The sequence below is a fragment of the Giraffa tippelskirchi genome, chromosome 11 (genome assembly GCF_054371585.1).
Source record: "Giraffa tippelskirchi isolate mGirTip1 chromosome 11, T2T-mGirTip1v1.2.pri, whole genome shotgun sequence".
NCBI classification, from domain to species: domain Eukaryota; kingdom Metazoa; phylum Chordata; class Mammalia; order Artiodactyla; family Giraffidae; genus Giraffa; species Giraffa tippelskirchi.
This window is the reverse complement of record NC_137285.1, coordinates 13,632,466-13,659,530: the sequence shown is the minus strand read 5'-3', so window position 1 is coordinate 13,659,530 and position 27,065 is coordinate 13,632,466. Positions and strand designations below refer to the sequence as shown.

The following is a 27,065-nucleotide window of genomic DNA, read 5'->3' as shown; positions in this document are numbered from 1 at the left end:
TGATGGAATCATTGGATGGGCTTCCCCAGTGGCCCTGTAGTAAAGAATCTGCCTGTAATGCAGCAGACATGGGTTTGATCCCTGGGTCTAGAAGATCCGCTGGAGGAGGGAATGGCATCTCACTCCAGAATTCTTGCCTGAAGCATCATGTAATGATGCGGGCCCTTTCTTGAGAACTAACATTCAAGTACACAGTTTTAACTGAGGGCATCCTACCAGAATTTCTTAGTCTTCGAATTTCTACCCCCTTTTAAAGTTTTTTGGTGCTTTGCTTCAGTTGAGTTCAGTTCAGTCACTCAATCATGTCCGACTCTTTGCAACCCCATGAACCGCAGCACACCAGGCCTCCCTGTCCATCACCAACTCCCAGAGTCCACCCAAACCCATGTCCATCGAGTTGATGATGCCATCCAGCCATCTCATCTTCTGTCATCCCCTTCTCGTCCTGCCCTCAATCCTTCCCAGCATCAGGGTCTTTTCCAATGAGTCAGCTCCTCGCATCAGGTGGCCAAAGTATTGGAGTTTCAGCTTCAACATCAGTCCCTCCAATGAACACCCAGGACTGATCTCCTTTAGGATGGACTGGTTGGATCTCCTTGCAGTCCAAGGGACTCGCAAGAGTCTTCTCCAACACCACAGTTCAAAAGCATCAATTCTTCAGTGCTCAGCTTTCTTCACCATCCACCTCTCACATCCATACATGACTACTGGAAAAACCATAGCCTTGACTAGACGGACCTTTGTTGGCAAAGTAATGTCTCTGGTTTTCAATATGCTTTCTAGATTGGTCATAACTTTCCTTCCAAGGAGTAAGCGTCTTTTAATTTCATGGCTGCAGTCACCATCTGCAGTGATTTTGGAGCCCAGAAAAATAAAGTCAGCCACTGTTTCCCCATCTATCTGCCATGAAGTGGTGGGACCAGATGCCATGATCTTAGTTTTCTGAATGTTGAGCTTTAAGCCAACTTTTTCACTCTCCTCTTTCACTTTTATCAAGAGGCTCTTTAGTTCTTCTTCACTTTCTCCCATAAGGGTGGTGTCATCTGGTGCTTTGCTTAAAAAACTTTAAAATACCCAAGGGCTGATTCTGGTCTTATTTCCACATGCCTAAGGTCCAGCATAGTGTTTGATATGAGATAGATAGATGTGCTTAGTAAATACTCGTTAATTAAGTGAGTTCTTTTGATAATATGGGTGCCAAAAAAGATAAATACTCTTAGTGGCAGAGAATAAAGAGGTCTCTGTGAAAAGAGCTTATATGAGAAGGCCTTTTGTATAAGGCCATATAAAAGAGCTTATATGGAAAAAGTAGAAGTGATATTGGACTTTGAAAGATGGGATTTAAGGAGAGTGACAGAGTAGGAAATCATGTGGAGTTATAGAAGTGTAGGTGAGATGTGGACAAAATAAATTAATCTTGGATCCCAGTGAGAGTCATAGCATATTATACTCCACAGCTCGTCAGTGATACCCCCAAGCAGGTTCCCTTTAGAAGACCAGATGGAGATATTGTCAGAGATTCTCAAAACCAGGGGTAGTTGTCCCCTAATATATTCCTGACTGGAAAATCACACACACACACACACCCCCCATTTCCCACTTGTTCTTGTCTGTCTCATGGCTCAGAATTCCATGGTTATTTCAGACTCTCCAAATAAAATGCCGGAAAATTTTAGAGGAAAGGTACAAAGTATCACAAACTCAAGTGATTAATGCAGCATCTTCCCATTCTAAGCACTATGTTAAGCGTGGGAATACAAAATGATAGATAAAACTTGACTTTTGTCCTCACAAAATTTAGTCGGATGAACTAGACTTAAAACTTACGAGCATTGAGAGGCTTTGGCTGAGATATATACAGAGTAGTTTGGGTACACTTTGCCAGTTCTGGGACTTTTACTTGGAAAAGATCAGAAGGAATTAGGTGATGAAGGATGGGAGAAGTTTATTCTAGACAAAAGGAGAGCATGGACAACAGCAGAGGTGTAGGAAGCAGCGGAGCCTTTGCAGTAAGTGTCCAGTCGTGACCCCAAGTGGTCGGTGCCTCAGGGCTCCTTCCTCCTCTTGGTTTTCAGGATGGTGTGGTGGTACCCTTCCCTCCTTGCTGCATAGCCATCTGTCCACTTCCCTTCCTCAAATCAGTTGGCTTAGTGGTTTGTCTTCTTTTAATGTGCTCACAGAACAAGTTTGATTTTGTTAATCATTTCTGTTACCTCCCTTCTCCCCCCACCTCAAGTTTTTGTGTTTTTGTCATTATTTTCAGCCTTCTAGTTTCATTGAGTTGACTTGTTTTTTGTTGTTGCCCCCTTTAACTTCTTGATTTGAAGGCTTATCTCATTTATTTTAAGACCCTCTTTTAGGCATATAAGAATATAAATTACTCTCTAAGCACTGTATCTCTCTGATTTTGACATGTATTACTTTTGTTGTCATTCAGTTTTAAACATTTTGTGAGTTCCATTGTGATTTCCTCTGTAACCCATGATTTATTTAGGGACTGCATATTGAAGTTTCCAAACAAAGGGATTTTATTTTAACCTTAAAAAAAAAAAAGCAAAAACTGCTGATTTCTAACTAAATTGTACTGTGATTAAAGAATGTATGCTGCTGCTGCTGCTAAGTCACTTCAGTCATGTCCGACTCTGTGCGACCCCATAAACAGCAGCCCACCAGGCTCCCCCTTCCCTGGGATTCTCCAGGCAAGAACACTGGAGTGTATTGCCATTTCCTTCTCCAGTGCATGAAAGTGAAAAGTGAAAGTGAAGTCGCTCAGTCGTGTCCGACTCTTCACTACCCCATGGACTGCAGCCTACCAGCCTCCTCCGTCCGTAGGATTTTGCAGGCAGGAGTACTGCAGTGGGGTGCCACTGCCTTCTCCGAAAGAATGTATAGTCTGTGTGATATAAATTCTTTGAAATTTTGTGTTTCAAAGTTCCCAGTCCTTTTTTGTACATCTTCTATATGTCCCTGGAAAAGAACAGATTATTTATTTTTTAAAAGCCAACTTGTTTATATATTTTTGTCTTTTTTTGGTAGTCTAAGTAGTTTGCTTATTAGATACTGAAAAAAGTATGTTGAAATACATACATTTAAAGATTTGTCAGTTTCTCCTTATAATTCTGTCATTTTTTCTTTATATATTTCTAAGTTATTTTGTATACCATATAGCTGTGTACATGCACACTCAAGATTGTTTAAATTTCTTAGTGAATTTTTCTGTCCATTATTCTATAATGATGAACCTAAGTTTTAAAAATGTTCTGATTATTACTATTTCTATACCAGCTTTATTTTTATTTCTATTCACCTGCAATATCATTTTCTACTCTTTTGTTCAGTTCAGTCACTCAGTTGTGTCCGACTTTTTGCTACCCCATGGATTGCAGCACGCCAGGCCTCCCTGTCCATCACCAATACCTGGAGTTTACCCAAACTCATGTCCATTGAGTTGGTGATGCCATCCAACCATCTCATCCTCTGTCGTCCCCTTCTCCTCCTGCCCTCAATCCTTCACAGCATCAGGGTCTTTTCCAATGAGTCAGCTCTTCGCATCAGGTGGCCAAAGTATTGGAGTTTCAGCTTCAACATCAGTCCTTCCAGTGAACACCCAGGTCTGATCTCCTTTAGGATGGACTGGTTGGATCTCCTTGCAGTCAGTCCAAGGGACTCTCCAAGAGTCTTCTCCAACACCACAGTTCAAAAGCATCAATTCTTCAGTGCTCAGCTTTCTTTATAGTCTAACTCTCACATCCATACATGACCACTGGAAAAACCATAGCCCTGATTGGACGGACCTTTGTTGACAGTGTCTGTGCTTTTCAATATACTGTCTAGATTGGTCATAACTTTCCTTCCAAGGAGTAAGCGTCTTTTAATTTCATGGCTGCAGTCACCATCTGCAGTAATTTTGGAGCCCAGAAAAATAAAGTCAGCCCCTGTTTCCACTGTTTCCCCATCCATTTCCCATGAAGTGATGGGACCGGATGCCATGATCTTAGTTTTCTGAACGTTGAGCTTTAAGCCAACTTTTTCACTCCTCTTTCACTTTCAACAAGAGGCGCTTTAGATCTTCTTCACTTTCTGCCATAAGGGTGGTGGTATCTGCATATCTGAGGTTATTGATATTTCTCCCAGCAATCTTGACTCCAGCTTGTGCTTCATCCAGCCCAGCATTTCTCATGATGTACTCTGCATATAAGTTAAATAAGCAGGGTGACAATATACAGCCTTGACGTACTCCTTTTCCTATTTGGAACCAGTCTGTTGTTCCATGTCCAGTTCTAACTGTTGCTTCCTGACCTGCATACCGGTTTCTCAAGAGACAGGTCAGATGGTCTGGTATTCCCATCTCTTTCAGAATTTTCCACAGTTTATTGTGCTCCACACAGTCGAAAGCTTTGGCATAGTCAATAAAGCAGAAATAGATGTTTTTCTGGAACTCTCTTGCTTTTTCGATGATCCAGTGGCTGTTGGCAATTTGTTCTCTGGTTCCTCTGCCTTTTCTAAAACCAGCTTGAACGTCTGGAAGTTCACGGTTCATGTATTGCTGAAGCTTGGCTTGGAGAATTTTGAGCATTCCTTTACTAGTGTGTGAGATGAGTGCAATTGTGGTGTAGTTTGAGCATTCTTTGGCATTACCTTTCTTTGGGATTGGAATGAAAACTGACATTTTCCAGTCCTGTGGCCACTGCTGAGTTTTCCAAATTTGCTGGCATATTGAGTGCAGCACTTTCACAGCATCATATTTTAGGATTTGAAATAGCTCAACTGGAATTCCATCACCTCCACTAGCTTTGTTCGTAGTGATGCTTCCTAAGGCCCACTTGACTTCACATTCCAGGATGTCTGGCTCTAGGTGAGTGGTCACATCAACATGATTATCTGGGTCATGAAGATCTTTTTTGTATAGTTCTTCTGTGTATTCTTGCCACCTCTTCTTAATATCTTCTGCTTCTGTTAGGTCCATCCCATTTCTGTCCTTTACTGAGTCCATCTTTGCATGAAATGTTCCCTTGGTATCTCTAATTTTGTGGCAGAGATCTCTAGTCTTTCCCATTCTGTTGTTTTCCTCTATTTCTTTGCATTGATCACTGAGGAAGGCTTTCTTATCTCTCCTTGCTATTCTTTGGAACTCTGCACTCAAATGGGTATATCTTTCCTTTTCTCCTTTGCTTTTCACTACTCTTCTATTCATAGCTATTTGTAAGGCCTCCTCAGACAGCCATTTTGCTTTTTGCATTTCTTTTTCTTGGGGATGGTCTTGATCCCTGTCTCCTGTACAGTGTCACGAACCTCCATCCATAGTTCGTCCGGCACTCTGTCTATCAGATCTAGTCCCTTAAATCTATTTCTCACTTCCACTGTATAATCAGAAGGGATTTGATTTAGGTCATACCTGAATGTCTAGTGGTTTTCCCCACTTACTTCAAAGTAAGTCTGAATTTGGCGATAAGGAGTTCATGATCTGAGCCACAGTCAGCTCCCGATCTTGTTTTTGCTAACTGTATGGAGCTTCTCCATCTTTGGCTGCAAAGAATATAATCAATCTGATTTTGGTGTTGACCGTCTGGTGAGGTCCATGTATGTGGTTTAATTTTGCATGTCTGGTGTAAGTATTTCGTAGATGGATTTAGCATTTTTCAGCCATTCAGATGATCTTTATCTTTTTGATAGTGAACAAATTATACCTGTCTTTCCAAATTCACCTTACAGTTGTCTTCTTCATAACACCGGAGTTATTTATAGATAGGTTATTTAGTGATATCAGTAGTAGTACTACTAGTATACTAATCATTTTATTTACATGTTGATTATTTGACCTTAGTCAATAGAGGGAGAAAGATAAGGGAGGCCTAAAGGAGTAGCATGCTCTAGTGAAGAGCAAGTAAAGCTGTGGAAATCAACACTGCTGCTGAGTGGCAGAGAGTATGGGATTCCCTTCACAGAGGAAAGGAAAGCTGTAGTCCTCTAGTGTTCTGGGGGAAGAGTGAGGTGAGTGCAACAGCAGACAGGTGTACAGTGAAAAGGAGAGGAAGGATCCCTAAGTTTCAAGTCTAATTCCAGGTGTGCTTCTAAGAATGGCATTTGCAGGCCATACATTTTATCCTTATCTTCTCATCTGTAAAATGAGGAGAGTTAACTTTTATATCAGACAACCTGAATTTGGATTTTAGGCAGGTTTCTAGATCAGAGTAATATGGTAGTTGTTATGTGTCTGCATTTTATACAGACATTTGACATAGTAATCTTTCAGATTGTCCTTTGTAGACAAGAAACTGTACATGCGTGGCAGCACTTGGGAGAATTTGTAACTGGGAAATTACTTGATAAAATGACTCAGGATTCTTTCCTCAGTATAGTCTCATTCACCATTTTTAGCACTGACATGGATAAAGATATTGATGCTTGCTGATTAAATATCCAGCATGTTAGATAACAGAGTCAGAATCAAAGATGATCTCAGCAGGCTTCAACTAAGAGCCAAATGTGGTGAGATGAAAGACTGTGGGTTCCTCTAGTTGGCCAGCAGGCACCGCACAGCACGGGAGGCGGGGGCTCCTTCAGATCTGCCTCCACTACCTTCTGTGTGACCCATGGCCCCACATTCAAAAAGTAGAAAAGAGTATTGAGAATCCTTTCTTTATCCCCTAATCATACCACTGCATTCCCCAAAGGCAGCCAAAATTATTAGGTTTTTAAAGTGAATCCTTCCAGAGAAGCTTTATGCCAGGGTAAGCTGATTGTGTGTGTGTGTATTTTCCTCCCCGCTCTCGCATTTTTATACAGATGCGTGTGTATGATTCACAACAATTTTGTACCTTATTGTTTTCCTCATCTTTTATGAGTTTATGTGGTAGGTTTTTATGTATCAGTATTTTCTTTTAAGTGGTTACACAGTATTATTTTGTAGGGATGTATCATGGTTTAGTTAACCAGTCCTTTACAAATGGGCTGCTAAGTCACTTCAGTCGTGTCCGACTGTGCAACCCCATAGATGGCAGCCCAGCGGGCTCCCCCGTCCCTGGGATTCTCCAGGCAAGAATACTGGAGTGGGTTGCCATTTCCTTCTCCAATGCATGAAAGTGAAAAGTGAAAGTGAAGTTGGTCAGTCGTGTCTGACTCCTAGCGACCCCATGGACTGCAGCCTACCAGGCTCCTCTGTCCATGGGATTTTCCAGACAAGAGTACTGGAGTGGGTTGCCATTGCCTTCTCCATTACAAATGGGCATTTTGTCTGTTTTTAGTTGTTAACTATTACAGGCAATGCTGTAGTGTTAGTTTTATCTGTGTAGTCTTAGAAGTGGCTAAAGTCTCCTTAGGTCATCAGTATTGTCCTCCTTGCCCTCTTGTTTCTTGTAATCTTAGGGGAAAAAAAAGAATTTTATAGCTGAAAAGGATTTATGTGCCATAAAGTTCAGTGATTCTCGAGTCATGAATCTTGAGCTAGGAGTAGCAGCTGAGAATTGGATAGAAATGCAAGTTCCTGGGGCTCATTCTAGACATTCTGAATGAGAATTTCTCGTGGGGAAGGGGCAGCAGTTTGTGCCAGCATCTGACTTGACGTATGAGGAAGCTGTGATCAGAACAGTGAAGTAACTTACCACACATTATGCAGTGACTGGTGGCTTCTGTTCTGTTTCTCCCATAACTTGTTGTTCTTGTGTAGTTTTGTTTCTTTAAAAAAAAAAAATGTTTTTAAAAGTTATCAATATAGAAAATAGGTCATTGATTCACTTCCTACTGTTTTCATTTGTGCTTCTCTGTGTCTTTTGGAACATAGCAAATTCAGATTGAATTCTAGTTTGAGGTTTTTATCTCAATTCTTTAGATTGAGCTGACTTTTAAAAACCAAACCTTAAATTGGCTCCCCGCTATTTTTCACATGGCAAGACTTTTGGTTGTCTCAAGGGTGACCTCTGACTTCTTTTTTCAGACTCCTTTCCCATCATGTTCTGTCCTCTCCTCCTCTTAGAATTTCTAAGGTATATCCTGTTCTTAACTACATCTAATCCTTGCCTCATATTCCCTCTTTTACTTTTTCTTTTCTCTCTACACTGAAATGAAACATTCATCTGATGTCATCTTCTTTGAAGCATTTGGACGTCCAGATTGAAAAAATCGGTACACTTTAGCCTTCCCATGGCATTTTGGTTTTCTGTTTCTGTACTTGACTTTATTTTACTGATAAGCATTTATGTCAGTCTTAGTTTATGCACTCCCTGAGGACACGGACCATATTTTATTCATTGTCACTGTTCAGACTTCTTGCACCATTCTCACTTCCTGGTTGATAGACAAACATAGGTTGTGTTTGTGTTCATGCACAGTTGGGATTTGGTGGAAGAGCAAATGCGCTCTGGGCTGTACTCAGAATCTGTAACTCTCACCAGTGGCCTTATAAATATTTGGATGACTGCATGGGTTAATCGGAGAAGGCAATGGCACCCCACTCCAGTACTCTTGCCTGGAAAACCCCATGGATGGAGGAGCCTGGTAGGCTACAGTCCATGGGGTCGCTAAGAGTCTGACACGACTGACCGACTTCACTTTCACTTTTCACTTTCATGCATTGGAGAAGGAAATGGCAACCCACTCCAGTGTTCTTGCCTAGAGAATCCCAGGGACGGGGGAGCCTGGTGGGCTGCCATCTATGGGTTCGCACACAGTTGGACATGGCTGAAGTGACTTAGCAGCAGCAGCAGCATGGGTTAATAGACATGAAAGGAATATGTCAGATCCTCCTTCTCTACTGGATTTTACAAACGAGATTTTGTAAAATCTACTGGATTTTGAAAATGACCAGTCCACAGTCAGTTGATGTGTATGTTGGTGTCTTACATGCCTGGAATAATGTTGTGCTTGAGGGATGCTATGTGTTCAGTGTCATTTCCATAAATGAAGGACACCACATTGTTGACACTACTGTATACTTGTATACATTTAAATTACATGCATTGTTTCCTCTTTGTGAACTTGAAACTTAGACATAAGGTGCTAAGGAGATGTTTAAATTTATTATCTTAAGATTACTCTGTTGTGCTAAATACCCAAATATCAAGTCTAGCTATGTCCTATTGAGGAAGTTGCACATTCCAGTAAAACACAAATTTTTCTCAGATCATTACAATGTACTTGTCAAGGAAGACTATATTAATATATGCTTCCCTGTAGAAATAGAGTGAAAATGTTGTCATTTTTATCTCAGCTTTCCAAAATTGTTATAATTTTATACTTAAATTTTAATTTTTTGAGTGGCACTCAAAGTATACTTTATAATATTTTAGAGAACTTTTGAAAAGAAGGAAATCTTGGAAGATGATTTTCAAATGGTGGTTGCCTAGAATACAGTGATTTTGCTTCATCAGGCAAATGTTCCTATAAGCTGTCCTGAGAAGTGGAGATGTTATGGGTGGCTTAGGGCCAAAGTTAACAACTTTGAAAGAATGTGCCACTATAGTAATTTTGAAATTATTTTTCTCCCAAGACACACATCATTTTTTTCAATTTTTAGCAAATTGTGTGGAAAATGAAGTGGAATGCTTTAATAAAATTTTGTGATCAGAGGTGAATTGTGAAAATTAAATATAATCAATTACCAGTCCATTTAGAAACTCGTATTATCTTAGCAGTTGTATGTTGGAAATTTACATATAGCAGTGTTCTTAATTGCTATTTTTAGATCAATAAGTTTAATAACCTTATTGTAATGGTAAAAGATTGTAAATTTGATATCATTGTTATGTCATACCAAACACAAGCAAAACTGTTTTGTCATTGTTCCTAGTCATTTAAAAGCCAGTTCAGATAGTAATACACAAGAAGGTAGAAAAATGTTATTCTTTTTCTGTCCTTAGGAGCTTATAGTTGGAGACTCTATGCAGAGGAAGCAGGAAGCATTCTGCACAGTAGTTTTCAGTTTTGCAGTGAAACCTAACTTTCTATTTATCTGGCATCTTTAATTACTGTTGTTGTTATTTGTCAACAGCCGACTGAAAGTTTGTGCTTGTTAGTATCATCCAGGGCAGGCTGTGGTGGATGCTTGATAAAATAAAGCTGTGTCCCATCTGTGTTCCTGTCTCTTACACCTATTTATTTCCCACTGAAATGTAGAGCTGAGTTTCTCACTTTGTCTTTTTCTAGTGAGCATTTGTCCTGTGCATTCACATTCTTTCTTCACGGGGAAAGTAACGTATGCACAAGTGTGGAGATTGCCCAACACCAGCCAATTTATTTGATCAATGAGGAGCATATCCACATGGCTCAGTCTTCACCTGCACCATTTCAAGGTAAGTAAACAATGGTGTCCCTCCTCTCCACCCCTCCCTACCCAGTGGATAGCCACCTTGCCCAGGGAAGTTTCATGGAATAAAGTAGTATCTGAAATGGACATGTTGAGCTAAGTAGGAAGGGTTAGTTTCTGAAGAAGAAAGGGAAGACCACAAGTAAATGATAATAGCTTGCTCATTTTTTTACTGAAAGCTTCCCTCAGCTACAACATGGTCTTAAGTGTGTCAAAGAATAAAGTGTGGAGAATTTCCTGAAGAACAAAAATCTTATAAGTTAAAGGTTTTCCTTGTTTTCTTTGTCCTATGGTTTTAGGAATGTAATGACTAACAGAGTTACTATTAAGCTTTGTACTATTTGAAATTTTAACCAAAATCAAATTCCTGGAGTTGTATACTCTGTAGTTTCTTTATTAATATCTTATTTTCTTTTAATTTTAGACTGCATTGGTTGTAGATATTTGGTTGTAATTTAACTTACATATTTTCATGAATGCTTACCTAATTACCTAGATATCACCAAAATAACACCATGTTTCTTTTTTTCTAGCTATATATTCTAAAGCTTTGGTTTTGTCTTTGGAATTCATAATTTTCTATGAATAACTCTTTTTAAATGTTATAATATTAAATTGAACCATATAGAAACTTTTTTTTTTTTAGTTTAATATTATCAGTTCTGGAGATGCCTGGTTGAAATAGCCTTCATATATCACAAAATGTAATTTTAAAAAATATTTTTAATAAAATTGACTAAAGTATTTTATTGATATAATAGCCTATTGATATCATAGTCAAATGAGTGTTTAGCCTCCATATTATTTATATTGGCTTTTGGTCTTATGCAAATGATTGTAAGTTAATTTGATGAAAGCAGCTTTTTCTTGCCCTAAAGATTGTTAAGCCTTTTTTTTCTTTTTAAGGTGAAAAAACATTGTAATTGTGTCCTGATTATTGCCTGCATTTTCCTCCATCTAGCAACACATTTTAAACTGTGTACTTTATTATTCTGTAGTTTTGGATGTTTTATGTATGAACTGCTATATTCAAAACAGCCCAGTTCTCAAACTGTACACTTGAGTTGTACAATATGCTCATTTTGTGGATTGTCAGGATTATTTAAACACCGTGTTTCCTTGACTCTGAGAGTGCTGAGGATCATCTGACTTTAGATTTCGTGGAGCAAAATAAAAGCATTTACTTAAAATAACAAAAGGAATTACTAGTCTTGAGAAAAGATGACTAACCTTCTAAGTTGGGAAAGATAATATTGGCCATACTTGGTCCCTGTAGACTACTTACTTCAAATATTACTGATTTGTTACTAATATGTCAAATCATGGAAGATTTTGTGGGGCATTATCCTGCTTTTTTCCCATGATTGGTGTAGAGAAGGTACATTCTTAGGGCAGGTGTTGGCATATAGACAATTATAGTGAACATAATCATATTGATGTGCGGATTTCTTAGAAGTGTTAAAACAGGAAAATTGCCCTTGATTAGCTGTGTTGCTAAGATCAGTATTTCTCCATACAGAATAGCAGAAGGCAACATGAAATATGTGATGTCTTTAACCATCTCTGTCTTGATTGATGTGAGATGTCATCCAGCAGTTAAGAAAAAAACTGTCTCCCAAAAAGGACCTCTGAATTAATTCTTACGCTGAGATTTGTTTTTATAAATCAGGATTAAGGAAAAGTGACTTTTATCCCTAGAAAAGTGTTACTTGAAATGTCGAAATAACTCACTGTGAGAATAAGAACTGAGTTACACAGTGTTATGTTAATTGCATTTTTGTGTTTAGCTCAGTGAAAATGACATCAAGGTCAAACAGTGAAAGAGTAAGAGAGAAAGACTTTTTGAGTCCTTTACTTTGCGTAAAATAAATTTTATTTTAGAGTTGTTTAATCAGCAGACCTCTAAAATAGTTGTAACTGAAATTATATGTAACATTATGTTTCAGATTTGGTACATTAAGACTTTCCTGCCAATAGACATTTTATATATTAATTTTAAATTACCTCAAATATTTGGGAAGTCTCAGAAATCATATGGAGAGCGTTCAGGTCCCAGGCTGGTTTCAAGATACATATATTGAATGGTCTTCTGTCATGGAAGATTCAGTATTCACGCTGTATGAGCTATTACCAAATTGATGTTTATATGCTTTAATGTATAGATAGATAATGTATAGATAACTTTTTTTTTTTTTAATATTTATTTGACTGCACCAAGTCTCAGTTATGGCATGTGGGATCTTTAGTTGTAGCATGTGGGATCTAGTTCCCCAACCAGGGATTGAACCTGGGCCCTCTGCATTGGGAGTGCAGAGTCCCAGCCACTGGACCACCAGGGAAGTCCCTAGATAACTTATATATTGTGTGTTGATGTACTTGTCTGATGGTGTTAATTATATCTCCTCCTATTTGATTACCTTCGAAAATTGATTTGAGTTGAGAGGCATATAAAAAGTACTAAAATGAGAAATTTTTAAAAATTACACTTAAAAAGGAATTAGGAAATAAAGAGCAGTATACATCAAATGATCATATGCCTCACCCTAAAACTACCGTGTATGTAGCATTACACTTAAGTAGGAATTATCACTCTGCTGTGTGACATATGTTTCTCCTGTCTGCTTTAGTACTGGTAAGTCCTTATGGCTTAAACGGCACACTAACAGGCCAAGCATACAAGATGTCAGACCCAGCCACCCGTAAGTTGATAGAGGAATGGCAGTATTTCTATCCAATGGTGCTGAAAAAGAAAGAAGAAATGAAAGAAGAGGAAGAGTTGGGATATGATGATGATTTCCCCGTGGCAGTAGAAGTAATTGTTGGTAAGAGAAAATATTTTGCCTGAAGAACTTAATTCTATCTTCTTCATCTTGCTTAATTTAAAAAGATAATCATTCAGATTCATCAAAAATAGTCTCCTTAATTTCCCCATCTTTTTGAATTCTCTTGACACAGTGGTATTTGCTGAGTAGTTATCTTGCCTGAAGCACCAATGGTCCCTGTATTCCAAATGCTATTATGATAATGTTGGAACACATGTTTAAATAGCTATTAACTTATGAAAGGATGGAACCCATCACTTTTGGCAGTACCTAATGAGCGTCTCATTTTCACCAGTGGGCTTTGGCCACTGGAATAATAAATTTGGCGGTCTGGCATGACCTTTTTCTCAGGCTGTTCTCTCACTTGTTCTCCTCACAGGTGGTGTTCGGATGGTTTATCCTTCAGCTTTTGTGCTGATCTCTCAGAATGACATCCCAGTTCCTCAGAGTGTGGCCAGTACGGGGGGCCATATTACAGTTGGACAGCAGGGGCTTGGGAGCGTGAAGGACCCGAGTAACTGCGGGATGCCTCTCACCCCGCCCACTTCTCCAGAACAGGCTGTCATGGGTGAGTATGATCCAGGAACATCCTGGGTGGGGAAGAGATCCCAGAAAGTCATGGAGTGCCCTGCCACGAACAGATGAGAAAACACATGGAAAAATTCCTGGTGGAAGAGGTGGAGATAGACTAATGTGGGATTTTACAAAATAGAGAAGGAAAATTGTAAACAGTTCATGTGCTTCAGAATTTTAATTGTGTCTGTGTTTAGTCTTTACTCCAGTTAAACACCTTCGTTGTTTCTCTTCAGTTCTACACACAACATCTACCCTTTTACACTGATGTGCATGTGTGCACACACATGCAATCAGGACACGAGATGTGGTAAAAATACTAAATCAGGGAATAGTTGACGCACTTGCCCAATTGACTGTTGCCAGACAGGGACAAGTCTTGCGTGAATTTTCTTTCCTTGTTATAAAGTTAGTCTGACATCCAAGAGCTCTGAATAAATGCTTTGTCCTTTCAATAATCTGTCTACACTAATGACAGATATGAATTAATTTGAAAAATTTGCCCATTTCAACATTCTTCCTTCTTGAGAAAATTCAGAAATTATTTAAGTTGGGAAGATGTTTCCTTTGTCGAGTAGTATATATTCTATATTAACTTTTTTGTTGTTATAGTTGACTTCATTTTAATTGAAAATATGGTCACTAAGAAAAGGATAGTCATCACTTGAGCTGAAGTAAGATTATTTGTAGGTATTTAATGTGGGCCATATTGGCAGGAACATCAATAAATGAAGTCTTGTCCTCTAAACTTTGAAAACAGACTATATCAAGCATGATACATGCTCATCACGTGGTAAGTTTCATGAGAATGAAATAAGGCAGTATTTAAAAATTTCTGCCATAGTGCTTGGCATGTAGTGACATTCAGTAAATGTGCATGGTTAAATAACATATTGAGGAAAAGTACAGACTTTGGATTGAACACACCTTTTAAAACCTAGCTTTAGTTTTTACTAGGTGAGTGACCTTATTTAATTCTCATACTTGTTTTGAACACCAGTTTCCTTCTCTGTTAAATTCTATATAGTTTCCAGGACTGTTATACATATTAGATCTTGTACCTGACGGTGCTTGATAAACAGTAAAGCAATAAACAAACAGTAGTACAAGAATTCCAAGCAGTGCTCAGAACTCCAGTTTTAACACACAGTATTGTTATCAGCTTCCCAGGTGGCACTAGTGGTAAAGAATCCGCCTGCCAATGCAGGGGGATGTAAGAGATGTGGGTTTGATCCCTGGGTTGGGAAGATCCCCTGAAGGAGGGCATGGCAACCCACTCCAGTGTTCTTGCCTGGAGAATCCCATAGACAGGGGAGCCTGGCAGGCTAAGTCCATAGGGTCACAAAGAGTCAGACATAGCTGAAGCAACATAGCACACACATTAAGTTATCTGGAAGGAATAACTCAGATATTGTGTGGGGGACATAGAAATGGACATGTAACCTTTGGGGTTTTGGTTTTTGGGGGGTTGTTTTGGCCGGCCTACACGGCTTGCAGAATTTTAGTTCTGCCACCAGGGATTGAACCTTGCGCCTTGCAGTGGAAGCACAGAGTCCTAACCATTGGACTGCAAGGAAATTCCTAGCCATTGTTTTTAACAGCCTTGTAGTTGGCTAAGCTGGTGAACAGATGTACTAGATTCAGCTCTGAATACAGTAGAACAGAGAATTTGGATGATCCCTTGTGAAAGGGTTTGCCATCAGTTGATTTTTATTAAAACTAGTTTTAAACTGAAAAAGCAGAAAAACCCTTGTATAGTCTTTTTATAATTATAATAATATCATAGAGAAGATATATTAATAAGTCTAGAATTGTCAGTATTTTGAAAAATGTTAATCATATTTCATATGCAAGTTTGGATTTTTAACAATTAAACTACAGAAGTCATCAGTTTTTGTTTACATTTGTTACTGTTTTGCCTGGTATTTAGTAAAATTTGTGTTCAGCTTAAAATTGAAGGCCTGCTGTGTGCATGATGCCTTGACCTTTGATCAGTTCAGAACTCTTAAATTCATAATTCAAAGAAAAATGTTTTATTCTGGTGGATTTCCGGTGTGTACTTTTACAACTGTAGATCTTTAGATTTCTTCCCCTCTAACTCTGTGTATATCATTGTGCTACACCCTGGGTAAATACATCTCTTGATGTCTCCTTGTTTCCTAAAACAGAAACACTAAGTGAAAGTGACTGGTGTATTTGTCATAAAATTAATTTGTCCAGCTTTATACATCATAACATCAATTACAGCTTAGGACTCCTAATGTTCTATCTGCTAGAATCCTCCTCAGCCTCATCACTCTGCACTTGAACAATGTTGAGCACTGCCATGCTTTCCTGGGCATAGGACACAGGGGGTTACTTTGCCCCTTAAAATGGCCAAGCGTCTCGTAGATTAGCATGAGACCTGGAAGGGCCAGAGTTCTGGCTTGTGTGAATAGATAGATCAGCTTTCCTCTTCTGTTTATGGAGATAATTTGAGAAACAGCATTGAATATGCATTTAACAACATGTAAAGGCAATGCCAAAGAATGCTCAAACTACCACACATTTGCACTCATCTCACACACTAGTAAAGCAATGCTCAAAATTCTCCAAGCCAGGCTTCAGCAATACGTGAACCGTGAACTTCCAGACATTCAAGCTGGTTTTAGAAAAGGCAGAGGAACCAGAGATCAAATTGCCAACAGCCGCTGGATCATCGAAAAAGCAAGAGAGTTCCAGAAAAACATCTATTTCTGCTTTATTGACTATACCAAAGCCTTTGACTGTGTGGATCACAATAAACTGTGGAAAATTCTGAAAGAGATGGGAATACCAGACCAGCTGATCTGCCTCCTGAGAAACCTGTATGCAGGTCAGGAAGCAACAGTTAGAACTGGACATAGAACAACAGACTGGTTCCAAATAGGAAAAGGAGTACGTCAAGAATGTATATTGTCACCCTGCTTATTTAACTTATATGCAGAGTACATCATGAGAAACGCTGGGCTGGAAGAAGCACAAGCTGGAATCAAGATTGCTGGGAGAAATATCAATAACCTCAGATACGCAGATGACACCACCCTTATGGCAGAAAGTGAAGAAGAACTAAAGAGCCTCTTGATGAAAGTGAAAGAGGAGAGTGAAAAAATTGGCTTAAAGCTCAACGTTGAGAAAACTAAGATCATGGCATCTGGTCCCATCACTTCATGGGATATAGATGGGGAAACAGTGTCAGACTTTATTTTTTTGGACTCCAGAATCACTGCTGATGGTGATTGCAGCCATGAAATTAAAAGACGCTTACTCCTTGGAAGGAAGGTTATGGCCAACCTAGATAGCATATTTAAAAGCAGAGACATTACTTTGCCAGCAAAGGTCCATCTAGTCAAGGCTATGGTTTTTCCAGTGGTCATGTATGGATGTGAGAGGTGGACAGGGAAGAAAGCTGAGCGCTGAAGAATTGATGCTTTTGAACTATGGTGTTGGAGAAGACTCTTGAGAAAGTCCCTTGGACTGCAAGGAGATCCAACCAGTCCATCCTAAAGGAGATCAGTCCTGGGTGTTCATTGGAAGGACTGACGTTGAAGCTGAAACTCCAATAACTTTGGCCACCTCATGCAAAGAGCTGACTCATTGGAAAAGACCCTAGTGCTGGGTAGGATTGGGGGCAGGAGGAGAAGGGGACGACAGAGGATGAGATGGTTGGATGGCATCACCGACTCGATGGACATGGGTTTGGGTAGACTCCGGTAGTTGGGTAGACTCCGGTAGTTGGTGATGGACAGGGAGGCCTGGTGTGCTGCGGTTCATGGGGTTGTAAAGAGTCGGACACGACTGAGAGACTGAACTGAAGTGAACTGAATACAAGTCTCATTTAATTCCATATAAGATACTACCCACATTTTAGTTAAATCATTAAAAGCTACTGAAAAACATTAACCCAACTTTAATCAGAAAAGATTCTGTGGCTGGCTTTCCCCACAACCTCTCCTGTTTTGGTCATAAATAATTCCCTTATGATACCATGGACTAATAATCTGTTTGGCTATACTGTTCAGTGTTTGGGGTCAAAGGGCTGTGCTGTCTACTTCTGTTTGTTGCTTTACTTTGCCTAGTTTTATAATAGGCATTTGAAAATCCACTGTAAAGTGAAAATGAAATATTTTGTCCTGTGAGCCAAGTCAGAGAACTTTTAAGATTAAAAGATAGCAGTGAAAGATCAAATTTCTTGTCTCTGTTAATTTATCTCATTTATATTATAACAGTGCTTTTCTGGGGAACAGGAAAGCTTCAGTTCCTAAGAATGTAAGCATTGGGGTTTGCTTTATTTAAAAAAAAAGTGGAGCTGAGACTAACCAGTCAATTCCATACAATGGTTGTTTTGCATCGATACCGAGAAATACTAGTTTGTGATATTAGGTTGCTTCTTTCTTTTTCATATGAAACTGAAGGATTTCAGAGCACTTTAAAATTATTTCTCTCTTGGCTCAGCCAGTAAGGAGTCTACCTGCAATGCAGGAGACCCGGGTTCGATCCCTGGGTTGGGAAGATCCCCTGGAGAAGGAAATGGCAACCCACTTCAGTATTCCTGCCGGGAAAATCCCATGGACAGAGAAGCCTGACAGGCTACAGTTCATGGGATCGCAAAGAGTCGGACATGACTGAGCGACTTCACTTCAGCTTAAAATTATTTCAGTTGAGATATTTTGAATCATAATTGTAATCAGGAATAAAACCCTCAATATATTTATGAAATCAAATAGATAAAAGTAATTGAATCAGAATTTAATACTGAAAATTGACTTCATTATTTGTCTTGTATGAGATGAAAGTAGTAAAATACTTACAACCAATAATCTTATCAACAGTTAGAGTAGGCATAATAGAAAATGGCCCTGAAGGAGGAAGTGGCAACCCACTCCAGTATTCTTGCCTGGAGAATCCCATGGACAGAGGAGTCTGGTGGGCTGCAGTCCATTGGGTCGCAAAGAGTGGAACATGACAGAGCGACTTAGCATGCATGCCACCGAAAATGTATTGCATACCAAGTACAATTGACAAATCTAAGTGGAAATATTAGAAACCAGTGAATTTCTAATCCCCTGATACAAAATGTTGAGTCAGTCTCTTTCATTTTTTTAGTATTAGCCTTCATAGGTGGTGTCAGGCATAAGGATGAATAGTTCCACACACAGATTTGAAATTTGACCTTGTTAAGGATTTCTTTCTCCTACCCAGGGCACTGTGTGCAGTTGCTACGCAGCCATTTAGCTACATGAGCATAAAGCTCCCTCTACTGTTTTCTTCTGTCTTGAAACTCATTTACTGCATTGAGATTTAAAAACTCAGACAATCCATGCATGTTTATATCTTTAACATTGTCGTGTTTGAATCCTCCTGTGTAAGTTATCTCCAAAACCTCTGAGTAGAAATGCCTCCTGATGGATATGCCATTGTGGGTATTGATGTGACTGAAAGCTGTAGTGACACAGATTTACTCATAGCTCTGGATAGCGTTATTGTCAGGGGTAGCAGCAAAGCTGCATGATCAGTTTCAACAATCAAATGTCTATGTTAAATAAATGAGGGACTGCCCTGGTGGCTCAGATGGTAAAGAATCTGGCTGCAATGCCAGAGACGCAAGTTTGATCCCTGGGTCAGGAAGATCCCCTGAGCAGTCTGTGCAGTAGGAGCCCTTTTCAGAAAATTCTGACTTTCCAAATTGTCTTTTCTTTCCTAGGTGAGAGTGGAGGTACGCAGAGTGCTGTCAGTCACCTAGGTTCCCAAGACGGGGGGATGCTCACTATGCACAGTCCAAAGAGATCGGGGAAGATTCCTCCAAAACTCCACAATCATATGGTCCATCGAGTCTGGAAGGAATGCATCCTCAACAGAACCCAGTCCAAGTAGGTGTTTTCCATTCTGTCTGGGTGGTGGTTTACCTGACATGCCTTTTATTACTACACGAAGAGGATCAATCATATGGCACCGCTGTGTGACCAAACCCAGAGGGGGTCATTGCATTGTTAGCTCATCTTTCTGAACATAATAGGGTAAAATTCAAAGCAAAGATGTTAGAATAATTTGATGGTCCAGGAAAATTGTAAAGTTCTTGATCATCTCAAGATTGTCATGGTGTTCATCTGACATTTTTTAGCACAACTGACTCGGAGATTCACCCTGAATATCAGGAGAATGGTTGTGGGTATGGTTTTTCCCTGTATACCTACTAATGAATGTTTGCTATTTACAAAGGGAAATGACCTTCTTTGCCATGTTTTCTATGATACATTGGCCTCGTGTTTTAATTGACAGTGTATTTCTCAACTAAACGGATGAGAGTTAGAGAAGTGTTTAGTAGCTGCTATGCTTCTGTTTCTTAATTCAGGGAAATTCTTTTCTTCTTCTACCCAACTTCCCTTTCTTGTCCACCTCCCTCCTGTCTATCCCCTCTGACCTCCTTCCCTCCTTCCTTAACATATTTTTGGAAAAGAGTAGGAATTGATTCTAAGACAAGACAAGATATTATTTAATTGCATGGATGATAATGTCAAGCAGTAGTCATTAAACACTTTTTCACTTATCAAGAATTATGTAAACATATTCAGCATATTTTCACATGTTTTGATATGACTGAGATGTCCACCTTCTTGACTGATACAAGTAAACAATGAGTCTTGATTCTCTGGAGCAGAACAAATATGGACATTTTTGTCAGTTATTCCAAAGGACTCATTTAGAAGTTAAGTCACTGTTTCTTAAGTGACTGCTCTTCATAGCTTTATATATACACGTTTAAGAGCTGTCCTTCAGACCTTGGACCTAGCTTTTAACAAATTCATACTATATATTTATCTCCCAGTTAGTGGCTCTAGAATGGTAGCTCAGACGGTGAAGAATCTGCCTCCTGTGTAGGAGACCAAGGCTCGATCCCTGAGTTGCGAAGATCCCCTGGAGAAGGGAATGGCAACCCACTCCAGTATTCTTGCCTGGAGAATTCTATGGACAGAGGAGTCTGGCGGGCTGCAGTCCATGGAGTTGCAAAGAGTCAGACATGACTGAGCCACTAACACATACAGAATAGGCTACTAAAGATTTAGTAGAAAAAAATCTAAAATAATTGCAGTGGGAAATCATGTCATGTTCTAGAATTTAAAAGATATCTCTGCTTACAAATGGTCCTTTCCTTTAGAATTATTGGTACAGATATTTTCATTTCTGTCTGCAATGCCTCAACAATTTCCATACTAACATTTTCTTTTTCTTTCACTTACCATCTTTGACTTTTATCACCACTAACCTTTCCACCAATTCTTAACAGATCAAAGCCTCTCTATCAGCAGCACTGCACAGGGAAGTGAGACGCCCAGAAAGGCAGGGAAGGGTAGAGAGCAAGCAAAGTCCCTGCAGAGCCATCAGTGAGATGCAGCATCAGCTGTAGTGGGATCCACAGTGCAGGGGGACTGCCCAGGCAGCAATACATGTCTTTTAGCTGCCAGTTATTATGTAGAAGACATCTTTGATTCTTGTATTTTGGTTCACATTATATACATGGAGTGCTGCCCTTAAGTGCTAGTAAGTATAGATGTTTTAAGAGGGATTTAAACAGTCTGTCTAACAAAGAAATAAAGCAAAACAAACAGAACCAAAAAAATAGTCTGTCTGAGGGTATATGATTCATAGATGCTATGAAAAGATAATTTTTAAAGATTGAGGTCATCTCTCCAGAATTTAGGTGACTTTTTAAAAAATAGCTGCTAATAGTGCCAGATAGTGTTTTCATTGCAATCTGTACCACCCATGTTAAAATGTATATTGATCTTAAATAAAAATGTTTTGAATCTGATTTTATTTCTGGTGCACGGACATAGTTGTTGACTTCCCCTCTGCCCCCTAACCCTACACCTTGAGTTGCTCTAAACTATCGGCAGGATACTGTTACTGTGTAAGATGTATTCATGTCTTTCTAACATCCTTTTCCTCCCCAGAGGTATGAATATTATCTCATGTTTATACAAACCAATATTTTAACCTTTTTTAGGAGGAGCCAAATGTCCACTCCAACTCTTGAAGAAGAGCCTGCTAACAATCCTGCTACTTGGGATTTTGTGGATCCAACCCAAAGAGTCAGCTGTTCTTGCTCTAGGTAGGTAGAGGCCGAGGCAGAGCAGTGATCGGATAGAATTGGACAGAATCATAGTACATTTTGTTGGTTATCTCCTGGTCTCTCAGACCACATCTTCCACGTCATTTTGCTTTGTTTTCTTTATAAACCTTCTACTTCCCATGCTAGAAAAAAGCTTGCTGTTGTGTTGTTCTGTTTTGTTTCTATGTAGAGGATACAGTTTTATTATTGGGGCTCAGAATGAGCCTTTTTAGACAATTGACCCTTCCACAATGTAGCTAAGTTGCTAAATGCAGTAGAAGAAAATGACTTTATAAGATTATCCACTTTGCACAAAGTCCTTAACTTTGAAAAGGCTACTATAAAATATCTATCTCAAAAGACCAGTGTGGTTAAATGCTCTTGGAGAAAAGCCACATCAAAAAGTTTTATGTAAAAGACTTTCATAGCTTAGGTCTTAAAATAAGCACCCTTAGAAGATATAATTGAGATATTTCCAGGTGAGACATTCATCTCTCAGTGTGGTACTGTGCCCTGGAGATTTAAAGTCCAGTTTTTGCCTTATTGACAGTAGCTTTAAGCTACTGATTTCTTTAAAGTCAGGATTTTTTTTTTTTTAAGAGTAGCTAGCTGCGATTCATGGGGTTGCAAAGAGTCGGACACGACTGAGCGACTGAACTGAACTGAAGACTTTGGCAAGAGTGTTTTCAGATTATCTACTGTAGGATTACCGAACCCATTATGGAATGGTCCACTCCTCACACTATTTAATGGTCTTATGGGGCAGGGTGGCCATCCTGCTGTCCCACTAAACCATCCCATTATGCCACACAAATCCATTTTACTGCCCACTAGGGCATCGTTTAGTGCAATGCAACAGCAATTTAATGCTACCCTAGTGGCCTCAGAGAGTTACTGATACACTGGCAGGAGAGCTTACGTTTTTCCTGGGAATGATTTATATATTGGGAGGAACTGGCTGACCTGCTGTATAACTTTTTTGTGCAGATTAAACCTTAGCATTATCTAGTAGGCCCTTACTGAGCAATTTCTCACACCCATGCCTGCCAAGAAGTGTGTTAGGTTGTGAGCAGACTTGCTATTCCTACTTAGATAGGACAGATGCATTTGTATATATGTGTGTTGTTTTCATATTCACTCACAACCTTTTTACTTCTGTCTCATTTTAGCACATTTTTATAAGATCCAAAGTTGTCTTTTATCCCTTCTTTCTTGGATAATAGTAGCTTATAAGGCTCTTAGTATATTTATCCTATTAAATATTCGTAAAACTGACCCTTAGTTTCACACTTTGTGGGAGAATTACAGTTATCTTGTTCTGATTTACAGCACTCTAAGCTTTATAAACCATTCTCTGTTGGAGTTAGTTGGGTATTGTAAAATAGAGATTGGAAGCTTTTTTTTGCTGCTTTTCTTGACAAATGGTCTTGGTTTTAAAACGCCATATGAATAGATTGTCTGAGGCCCTCACCAAATTTGAAAGATTTGGGGATTTTCAAATTAGTATTTTTGTAGAGGTTAGCAGCATATTAACGAATATTTCTTAAGGTTTAGCTCTTATCTACTTAACTTGCATGTAATTGGTTCATTATTTCTTATCAGAATGTGTTGCAGTTTTTAGTCATTATCAATATATTTAACACCTAGAGTCCATTTGTATGTATTAGTGTGTATAACATGTTCTTTAAAAGGTGTAACCTTGTCAGAGGCATCTCTTCTGTAGTATTAGAATGGTAATAGTTATATTCCCCTGTGTATTTACTTACTTCATTTTCATTCTCATTCCAGGCATAAACTTTTAAAACGTTGTACAGTAGGCCCCAGTCGACCTCCCACAATATCACAACCAGGGTTCAGTGCAGGACCATCATCATCTTCATCTTTACCACCTCCTGCTTCTTCTAAGCACAAAACAACAGAAAGACAGGACAAGGGAGACAAGCTGCAAAAGAGACCCTTGATACCATTTCATCACAGGCCGTCTGTGGCCGAAGAGTTATGCATGGAACAAGATCCACCGGGACAGAAGCTAGGCTTGGCAGGGATAGACTCCTCCTTAGAGGTGGCTAGCAGTAGGAAGTATGATAAGCAAATGGCCGTGCCTTCCAGAAATACAAGCAAGCAAATGAATCTGAATCCTATGGATTCACCTCATTCCCCTATTTCCCCTCTGCCGCCAACACTCAGCCCTCAGCCGCGAGGTCAGGAAGCAGAGAGTTTGGACCCACCCTCTGTCCCTGTGAATCCAGCCCTCTATGGAAACGGGCTCGAACTCCAGCAATTGTCTGCTCTGGATGACCGGACTGTCCTCGTAGGCCAAAGACTGCCTCTCACGGCAGAGGTCAGTGAGACCGCCTTATATTGTGGGATCAGGCCCTCGAACCCAGAGTCATCAGATAAGTGGTGGCATAGTTACCATCTCCCATCCGTTGATGATGCTGAGTTCCGGCCTCCAGAGCTCCAGGGTGAGAGATGTGATGCCAAAACGGAGGTGACCTCAGAGAGCACTGCACTGCAGAGGTAAGGCGACCCTCCACCCCACCCCTTGACCACCCACCAGAAGGCCAAGGCCATAGGTTCCCAGGAATCAGGGCCTTCAGATCCAAAATTGAAGAGGTCTTTCTTCACCATTCTAGACTCTGCATTTGGAAAAGGTTTAAAGGTCAAATGCTTTATCCAACATGATATTTATCATATGTGTCATAATTTAAATGCTGTCCTATAAAGGTTTCATTGTAAGATTAGCTTACTAGGATTAATTCATTTTTGGTCTGCTGTTTGTTAATCAAAGAATACAGCTTTATGGGACTTTCCATATTGCAGTCAGTGCCGTGTTGTATGTTGACACTTTTAAGGAAGGCTTTACATGCGTTCAGATGTGTATCATGCATCTAGTAGTAATACTTCAGAGTGTTATTGAGCAACCTTTTACTCTAAACAGTTTATACAGATTATCTCATGTCATCTTCACCACAGCCATATTGCTACCTTTAATTTCATAGCTGAGAAAGAAACTGGGGTCATGCAGTTAGTAAACGACGCGGATGGAATTTGTACCCAGACAGTCTGTCCCCAGAGCCCATCTCTGCTGTTAAGCGAAATCAATGGAATCAGAGACAAAAGTATATGGCCTTGACAAAGGCTACTGAGATTTATTTAACTGTGAATATAGTCTCTCAAAGTCACTTGAAGGTGAATTTTTTAGTTCTTGTTGTTGTTGTTAAAAGTTTAAGCTTCCAAATGCTTTTAAATCACAAATGTTGCTTAAAAAAAAAGTCTGGTCTTTTTACTATTTCTTGCTTAAATCGTCATTCATTTCCCCTTCCAGACTCTTAGCACAACCTAACAAACGGTTTAAAGTCTGGCAAGACAAGCAGCCCCAGATGCAGCCCCTCCACTTTCTTGATCCATTGCCTCTATCACAACAACCTGGAGACAGCTTGGGAGAAGTCAACGACCCATATACTTTTGAGGACGGCGACATAAAATACATCTTTACTGCGAACAAGAAATGCAAACAAGGGACAGAGAAAGATTCTCTGAAAAAGAATAAGGTACCGCTTAACAGAGAGAGAGGCCAGCCAGGAGTGGGTTTCAGTTTATGTCAGTACAACACGTGTGGGAAGACTTTGAGGCAGAATGTTTGAGATAGTCTTGCCTGATTGCTCTGTCCCCATGTTCATGCTCTTGGTACTGCTGTATCGAACGGCGTACTGTCCCTCTTTCCGTCATGGCTCACCTTTGTTCAGCAGTCAGCCCAGCACAGATGAAGCCTCACAGCTTCCAGGCTGTAGCTTGTATGGCGCATGTTTCCTCTCATATGCTAATTCTTGTTGGCCTGTGCTCCCTGCTTATTTCTTTTTAATTATTATTCCACAATACCCAAAATGTGAGGAAAACTGTTGGTAACAGTATCTACCATTTATCAGGCGCTCACTGCTTGCTATGTTAAGCGCTTTACCTCTATATTTCTCTGAATTAATATCATCACTACTCCAAGACTGTGTCAGTATAATTTTACTGGTTTTGTTATCTTAAAAATGAGTACTGGGGGTGTCTGCTGTCTTTAGCCTTAAATTTTAAACCATTCTAAAATACTAGGGCATTTAAAGAAATATTCTTAAGAACAGAGGAAATAAGAGAATGAAAGGAGACCAGTATAGTTCAAGAGAATACTTCTTACACCTGTCTAGATCCAGAAAGCTTGAAGCATAATTCAGCCTCCCAAATATCATGTTAAAGGCAGCTTTTAACACTGTGGCAGATCTGTGATCAAACCCCACCAGTACTATTGAGGCATAAAATCCCAAGTGACTCAGATTGAGGGGCAAGTGTGGGAGTTTTTGGTTTCAGTTTAAAATCAGAGCCAAGGACATATCTTTTATTTCCTTTGGTTGCATAGACCATGGTTTATCATACTTGTGCTCATAACAAGTTCCATTCTGCCCTCTAATTCTTTGTGTTCTCCCTCATATTCCACACTTTGGGTTGCTGTTCATGTGTTTTGTTTGGCTGAATTTATTACACAGTCAGAGGATGGATTTGGTACCAAGGATGTCACTACACCAGGTCATTCCACGCCGGTGCCTGAAGGGAAAAATGCCATGTCCCTTTTCAGTTCTACTAAAACAGGTGTGTACACTGATTATTTGCCTCACTTGGACTATTGCTAAAGTAAATGCGAGGGAGATGCTTCTCTATTTAACATTATGTGCTGATTGTAATAGCAATAATTTGACCTCATCTGTAATATATTTTTCATAGTTTGTTTTTCAGTTCCTTTCAAAACTGATAAGCGTATTTGGCACTAATTGTCTCTCGATTTAACTGACAGCGTAAGGAAGCAGTTGGCAGGCAGGGCTTGCTCACTGTCCTCTCCTCACCCCTTCTCCTTTGAGGAAGCTGCTCATTCAGTGCCTTTTGCCTCCTTCCCACAGATGTCCGACAGGACAACGCTGCTGGCAGGGCAGGCTCCAGTAGCCTCACACAGGTGACAGACTTGGCACCTTCCCTTCATGACTTAGACAACATCTTTGATAATTCTGATGACGACGAACTTGGGGTGAGTCTGCAGGAGCTATACAAAACAAAAATGCACTTCAGTGGATGGACTTAGTGTTTCAGTATTTCTTTATAGTTTGCTCTACTGAATTGAGAGCTCATATTTCAAGTTATAAATGTTCTTCAAAAATGTTTGTGTACCTTGAAAGGATTCTGAAACATATTAGTATTGTCTCTAATA

At 39.6% G+C, this 27,065-nt stretch overlaps 1 protein-coding gene and 1 non-coding gene across 5 annotated transcripts in view; one reads left to right on the top strand and one right to left on the bottom strand.

Annotated features, from left to right (window-relative positions):
- Positions 1 to 27,065, top strand: part of MED13L (mediator complex subunit 13L) — a 284,123-nt gene that overhangs the window by 213,066 nt on the left and 43,992 nt on the right. For all 4 annotated transcript variants that reach the window (XM_081539697.1, XM_081539695.1, XM_081539694.1 and 1 more), the window contains 9 exons: positions 10,141 to 10,286; positions 12,928 to 13,122; positions 13,502 to 13,690; positions 19,418 to 19,583; positions 21,719 to 21,823; positions 23,612 to 24,343; positions 25,152 to 25,377; positions 26,353 to 26,455; positions 26,761 to 26,885. In XM_081539697.1, the coding sequence (XP_081395823.1) occupies positions 10,141 to 10,286; positions 12,928 to 13,122; positions 13,502 to 13,690; positions 19,418 to 19,583; positions 21,719 to 21,823; positions 23,612 to 24,343; positions 25,152 to 25,377; positions 26,353 to 26,455; positions 26,761 to 26,885 (1,987 nt within the window). The remainder of the gene's footprint in view (positions 1 to 10,140; positions 10,287 to 12,927; positions 13,123 to 13,501; positions 13,691 to 19,417; positions 19,584 to 21,718; positions 21,824 to 23,611; positions 24,344 to 25,151; positions 25,378 to 26,352; positions 26,456 to 26,760; positions 26,886 to 27,065) is intronic.
- On the bottom strand, positions 12,567 to 12,639 carry TRNAG-CCC (transfer RNA glycine (anticodon CCC)). The gene has a single exon. It is a non-coding gene; the product is annotated as a tRNA-Gly (tRNA).